Source organism: Ovis canadensis, chromosome 15 (assembly GCF_042477335.2).
Source record: "Ovis canadensis isolate MfBH-ARS-UI-01 breed Bighorn chromosome 15, ARS-UI_OviCan_v2, whole genome shotgun sequence".
Taxonomy (NCBI): Eukaryota; Metazoa; Chordata; class Mammalia; order Artiodactyla; family Bovidae; genus Ovis; species Ovis canadensis.
In genome coordinates this window covers 38934587-38941242 of record NC_091259.1, presented here as the reverse complement: position 1 = coordinate 38941242, position 6656 = coordinate 38934587, and the positions used below count along the sequence as shown (strand labels likewise).

Genomic DNA, 6656 nt, shown 5'->3' with positions numbered 1-6656 from the left:
CTCCTCTGCCCACTCCCTCCCCCTCTTCACCTCTCCAGCCACCTCCTGATACCCCATCCTGAACTCTTTGCTTCAGGAGCAGTCAATCCTTGGGTGTACTAAATACAAAGGGCTAAAACTCTCACTACTCAATTAAAACAAAACATGGCAAAATAAAAATTAAAATGTGCTTTCAAATACGGAATGAAGTCAAATAAATACATCTGATTTTCTCTTTTTCTTAAGTCTAAGTAAAATTTCATATTCTACACCCAAAGCTCTATACATTTGGTTTCTGTTCTGAATCAAAATGGATTTCTGAGAGTGAGAAGAGCAGGGCGAGAGCACGGATGTCCCCTCTCGGACAGACTTGTGCAGCTGCCAGGCTGTGAAGACCCAGTCCTGCTCTGGGCCCCAGGGGGCATGGCTCCCCCAGGGTGTTTGCAGGCAGATCCTCTGTCACACGTCACACTCTCTCTCAGCGTCCACACTGGAGCCAGGACATGGTGAGACAAGGCTGGTGCTCAAATCCAACAACCTGCAGTCACCTCCAGGACACGCGGCTCTAACTTTTATCTGGGAAGAACAAAGAGGTGTAGAGGTCAAATTAAGGAGAAAGAATGCGTTCAAATTAATACAGAGAGGGCCACCCTGGTGGCTCAGTGGTAAAGAAATCGCCTGCCAATGCAGGAGACTCGGGTTCAATCCCTGATCTGGGAAGATCCCACATGCCGAGGAGCAACTAAGCCTGTGCACCACAGCCACTGAGCCTGTGCTCTAGACCCGTGCGCGGCATCTACTGAGCCCACACACCCCAGCGGCCATGCTCTGCAACGCGAGAAGGCACCACAGTGAGAAGCCCATGCGCTGCAGCTAGAGAGTGGCCTCCGCTCACAGCAACTACAGAAAAGCCCTCGCAGCAATGAAGACCCAGCGCAGCCAAAAATACACACATGAATTTAAATAAAAATACAATTAACACAGAGAGTACATTTGAAATCTGTGAAGTGAAGGGAAGGGAAGGGAAGTGAAGTCGCTCAGTCGTGTCCAATTCTTTGCGACCCCGTGGACTGTAGCCCACCAGGCTCCTCCGTCCACGGGATTCTCCAGGCAAGAATATTGGAGTGGGTTGCCATTTCCTTCTCCAGGGGAATCTTCCCAACCCAGGGATCGAACCCGGGTCTCCCGCATTGCAGGCAGACGCTTTAACCTCTGAGCTACCAGGTGAAACCTGTGGACCTTGTTAACATCTTTGTTTCTGGATCGGAATAGCCTCATTCAAAAGAATGAAGGCAAGTGAGCACAGACTGCTGCACTGAACACGGGAACCATCTGTGGTCCCTGGGAGACAGGAAAGCACAGCAGGACCCGAGCAGGGCCTGCTTCCACTGCTACGCGGCCTCGGTTTACTCCCCTCGCTGCAGCTCTGCCTTCTGCTTTTGCAAACGGGAAGAAAGACAGAACACAGGTGCCATGGGGACTGACAACTGCAGCTCTTCTTCGAGAGGAAGAGCCGAGTCAGCAGATGGTGGCCTCTGCTTGATGCATGATGTTCGAAAACAGGTGTCTTTTTTTTTTTTTTTTAGAGACAAGAGATGAAATAGAATCTCACAAGGTTTTCACTTTCATAAATCATTTCATTCAATGGACTGTTCAGGCAGGATGATTCTTGAGTCAGAAACCCACAGCATTCACACACCTGAGTGCTTGTCTGTGAGGGCTGATCCAGCCAGCCTTTGGCAAAGAATGGTGTAACTTTCCTCCACCTTCTGTAAAATAAAACCCACAGGTTTTTCATTCAATCATTAAAAAAAACCTTTATTTTGAAAATAGGAATGAAGGCTTTTGTATATTACAGGTCTAAGCTGTCAAATTTAACATTAACGTCCTTAAAATTTTTGTTAATAGGAAAAAAAAGAAGTAAATTTCATTTCCTTTTACCTGCTTTTCCCTTGAGTGAATACCTTAAAATGTTCCCATGCAGAAGAAAGTAGAGGAGAGAGCAACTATTAGAAGTGATTATTCCCTCCTGCCCTGGAGTCACCCTTAAAATGATCCCATATGTGGCATGAACTAAGTTAGAGCCAATGTGCCCTCGATGGCCTCTGAGAATCTTACCAGCCGCAGGACATCCCTACATGTAACCCTACAAAGGAAGGAAAACCTATCACAGGAAGGTGAAAGAAAAACTAAGGGAAACCAATCTTTAGCTAAGAGACTAAGAACACTCTGAACTCTGCCCCCAAAACCTCTACTAAGTAATGTCATGACAAAACATCTGGGCTCTGGTACCTATGCCTACAGATGGCAAACTTACAGAGTCCTGTTGTCAGAAAGGACCACACAGGTCAGCTCTGCAGTGATGGCTCACACAGTGACATCTTCAATTGCCCATTTACAGAACCCCTACTCATAGGCAGGTCTTTAGATTACCACTGGAGCCACTGGAGACAGTGTCTCTCTGTCACAGCATCTGGGAAACTATCAACATCACGCTATAATTCACAGATAATTAATAGGTGATGGCAAGTTAAGGCATTTCCCAGCCTAGATTCCTAACTACACAGCTTCCTATCTCAGCTTATTGCTCACATTTTCTCATGGAGGTCAGCCAATCATCCCAAATGTATTCAGGTCCTTAAACTTTGAAAGCCATACACACACAGTTTATAGAGTACAACTTTTTCTGTTCTTGTGATGTGTAACCAGGTAAAACAATGCTGACCTTAGTTTTTCATCCAGGTCTACTCACAGACAATGGTCAGAGACAACACACAAACCTAGACCCTCAGCGAGGTTACTGACATCAGCATGTCGATCATTCTACACTTCCTCTCTGTTAAATGTGTTTCTTATATCCGACTCCTAAGGATGAAGTCCGAGGTACCTTTAAGTGTTCAAGGTCAGCCTCTATTTTACGAATGTACTCCATGATCTGGCTTTGTGAATCAGCACAAGCAGAGGGACTCTGGATCTCAAAACAGGAATCCTCCATAGTTCCCCAGCGCTGCTGGACCAGGAATTCTGGGGTGAATGGTGAAACAGCCCCGTCAGAATGAGCATTCTGGGGAGAAGGCTGCTGCTGGTGTCCAGAGTCCAGAGAGGGGATGCCTGCCCCGGGCTGAAGGGGGAACGAGGAAGCAACCTCGTCGTCTGTGGAGCTCTCCTGCACCGGGTCATAGCCATCAAGGATCAGATAGGTTCCTACAGACAGAGATAGGACAGGTTAAAGAGGTTAGTACCACCTCCAACACATCGGAAAATAATGTGAGGTGATGTGCTGACACCTTTAAAAGCTATTGAAAAGTGAAAGTGAAAGTCGCTCAGTCGTGTCTGACTCATTGCAACCCCATGAACTATACAGTCCATAGAATTCTCCAGGTCACAATACTGGAGTGGGTAGCCTTTTCCTTCTCCAGGGAGTCTTCCAAACCCAGGGATCGAACATAGGTGGCCCGAATTGCAGGCAAATTCTTTACCAGCTGAGCCACTAGAGAAGCCCAAGAATACTGGAGTGGGTAGCCTATCCCTTCTCTAGCAGAGCTTTCTGACTCAGGAATCGAACTGGGGTCTCCTGCATTGCCAGAGGATTCTTTAACATCTGAAATAGCTTCAAAGCTATTAAAGAGGGGGAAAGGCCATTAAGTTCCAAATTCCAAGTTACATTTTCAGGACATCAGAATTTTCTTACTTCAGATTAAAGCTACACTTAGCAAACATTCCTGGTAATTCCAGAATAACTTCATGTTTGCTAGCATTTTACAAGTTAAAAGCTGAAAACTACCAAGTCCCTATATGATCTTATGACCACTTTCCCTGTCAAATACCTACCTGGCCTCATCTCTCACCATTTCCTCCCACAGCCTGTGCTCTTTAACCACAGAATGCCTGCTCTGGCCTTGCAGACTGTGTGCTCACCTCCTCTGTTGGAACACTCTACTCCTGGACACCCACACAGCGTCTTCCTTCCCTTCCCTTCCCCTGGGTCTCTGCTCAAGTGCTACCTCATGAGAGGCCTTCTTCCCTGACCACCCTGTCCGTTATCCTTACTGTCTGCGCCCCTCAGTATGACTTATTTTTCTGTATCATCCTTACTATCTGACATCTATTTATTTGGTAACTTATTTACTATTACTCTTTCCCCAAGTGGTGGTGAAGCTTCATGAGAAAAGTGGATTTTTCTGTGTTTTATTCACTGTTACATCTCCCAGGACCTAGGATGGGGTCCAGCATAGAGTAGAGACAGTATTTACTGCATGAAAGAACAGACACTATACACAGACACACAGACACATACATGAGATAACGCTTGGATATCCAAGCAACATCGATTTCAGCACATAGGACAAATAACGACGATCGAAATCAAAGTTTAAATGTGAAAGGAACTTGCCTGAGATGCGCAAATTAACATCCTTCTCTTCCTTTTTAACTGCTCCATCACCTTCTGATGGATTATCATCACTATGTGCTTCACGGGCATCAAAAAAGTGCTCTCCACTCTCATCAAGACCCCCTTCTGGCTCTGAGGGAGGCATCTCTGGGGTCATAATCATGTGGTCCATTACTAAAATGTCACTTGCCTGGCTCTCTTGGAATGCCAGTACTACTGAATCCCGTGGAGCAGAAGATTCAGTTGAAGTCCGTGGACTGTAACAAGTTGAAATGCCACCAGTTCCAGTTCTAAAGGGCATCTGTGCTTCAACAGGATGACAGGCCTTAATATTTTCAGGGTTCTGGGTTCCACTGTCTGCCTGCACCCCCAGAGAGGCTGTCCTGCATCTTGGAAAATGTGGCCAGTCTTCCTGAGTGCTCTTCTCAGTCAAGCCCAGCTGGTGTACCAGCAGCTGCTTCAACAAACCCACTAGAAGATTTAGGAAGTGGGGAGAACACATGCATTCACATAACCTCAGACAGACAGAATTAAATTAGAGGAATTATAATTTCTCTCTTAAAGCCAGTACCTTTTTACTAACATACAATAGAAAACATTAATTTCACACAATCATTTTTTGTTTGGTTTGAAAAATGAAATAAAACACCGTCTAGAGAAAATTTAAGATTAAATTAGACAAAAAAAAGAAAAAAAACAAAACCTGAAGAATTCTCAATGGAGATTTTCCTATTATTCTCCTATTTAAAACTGTTAAATAACCAATACCATGCCTGCCTCCTCTTTTTCTTCCATATAACTGGAATACCACCCCCAAGGTACTTCTTAAAGGGATGTAGAAAAGCTGTATTAACCTAAACAAAAGAATCTAAAAGTTCTGCTTTTTCCAGAAGCCCACACTATTTACATAGGCATTTTTTCTAATTTTATTAGAGACACAGAACATTTATTTTATCATCTATAATAACCCAAAGAATCTCCTTAAATGGTGACAAAGAAAACAAAGCTGGCCTGTAAATTTAATTCCAATGTTTGGTACCATGCATAATTTCAAAGGATAAGGAAATATTTATTCGTTTTTAAAAATGACCTAAGTAACACAGCTTCCTTAGGTTGCTAAAAACAGAACCAATTTAATTTTAAATGGGCCAGTGTATGATGTGAGGCCACTCAATGAGAGGGTCAGTGGAACACTGTTAGTGAAACCATCAGAAATCATTACCACTGTTAACTCAATGAGTCTAGAATAAAGTAAGTCTTAAATGACTGGACCAATTCCCTACTTTCAACTACCTTGACTTCTGTCTTCCCTTTAAATAAAGTCTCCACACGGGTTTGGGTCTTTGACCCTCTGTCTCTCTGTTCTGCAGTCACTCCCTGAGAGATGCTATGAATTCATATGGCTTTGACACTCAGAGCCATCTTTCTCCCCAACCTCCTCCAAAATTCCCGTCTTAAAATTCCAACCTCCTGCTCATCCTTCCTCTTAAACGGCTTGCCATTCATTACTTACATCTCAACATGTTTTAAAATTGAGCCCACAATCTATGGCAAAGGAAAGAAGGAGAAAATAAAGTGTCGCAGTGGGCAGTGGCAGTCCTTTCTAATTTTTATTTCTGACAAGAAAACTAAAATTATCTCTAAATATTCCCTTTCCTTTGTCCTCACATCCAAAGAAGTCAACTGTTTTAAGTATTTGTTGGTTCCTCACTTCATTTTCATTTCTCTAACACCATTCCACCATTCTAGTCCAAACCCATTTAGCCTCAAGCCCAGACCACGCCAATCCTCTTTCCATTCAAATCCCTCTGCAGCTCTCGGCCAGAGTATTCTTTTTCATTACTAATACATATACTCCAGCTTAAAAACTTCAAATGGTTCTTTCTCTGCAGCAGCCTTTTCCCCTTCCTCCGGTACACCTGAGACATGTGATGCACTCCTGTCTGTACCAGTGGTTCTCAACCAGGCTGGAAAGGTGGGGGGATAGCTAAGAGAGTGGCAAGGGGCATCCAGTCATGCACGTGTGTGCATGTGTGTGCGTGTGTGTGAGAAGAATGGGCTGTGGTGAAGAACACTACAGTATCCACAAGAAAAACAGAAGAATATCTGTAGCTTGAAACAGTCCTCAGAACCCTGTGGGGTGCCGCCCTTCAATCTAGTCTTCAGGGTCCACAACAGCTGGGCTCCACAAAGTGTCCTCCAGCTTTCTAACCTTGCCCCACAGCTCCTTTAGCTTGTGTGGTCTCCCACACAGGCCAGCTGCCCTACCCACCGCGCTCTGAAC

General features: G+C 44.5%; 1 protein-coding gene across 4 annotated transcripts in view; it reads right to left on the bottom strand.

Annotated features, from left to right (window-relative positions):
• Positions 1–207: 207 nt before the first annotated feature.
• The window catches only part of ARHGEF12 (Rho guanine nucleotide exchange factor 12), a 161450-nt gene continuing 155001 nt past the window's right edge, over positions 208–6656 (bottom strand). For all 4 annotated transcript variants that reach the window (XM_069555405.1, XM_069555406.1, XM_069555404.1 and 1 more), the window contains 4 exons: positions 4373–4843; positions 2867–3183; positions 1679–1748; positions 208–555 (listed from right to left, as the gene is read on the bottom strand). In XM_069555405.1, coding sequence (XP_069411506.1) covers positions 545–555; positions 1679–1748; positions 2867–3183; positions 4373–4843 — 869 coding nt within the window. In that variant the 3' untranslated portion in view covers positions 208–544. The remainder of the gene's footprint in view (positions 556–1678; positions 1749–2866; positions 3184–4372; positions 4844–6656) is intronic.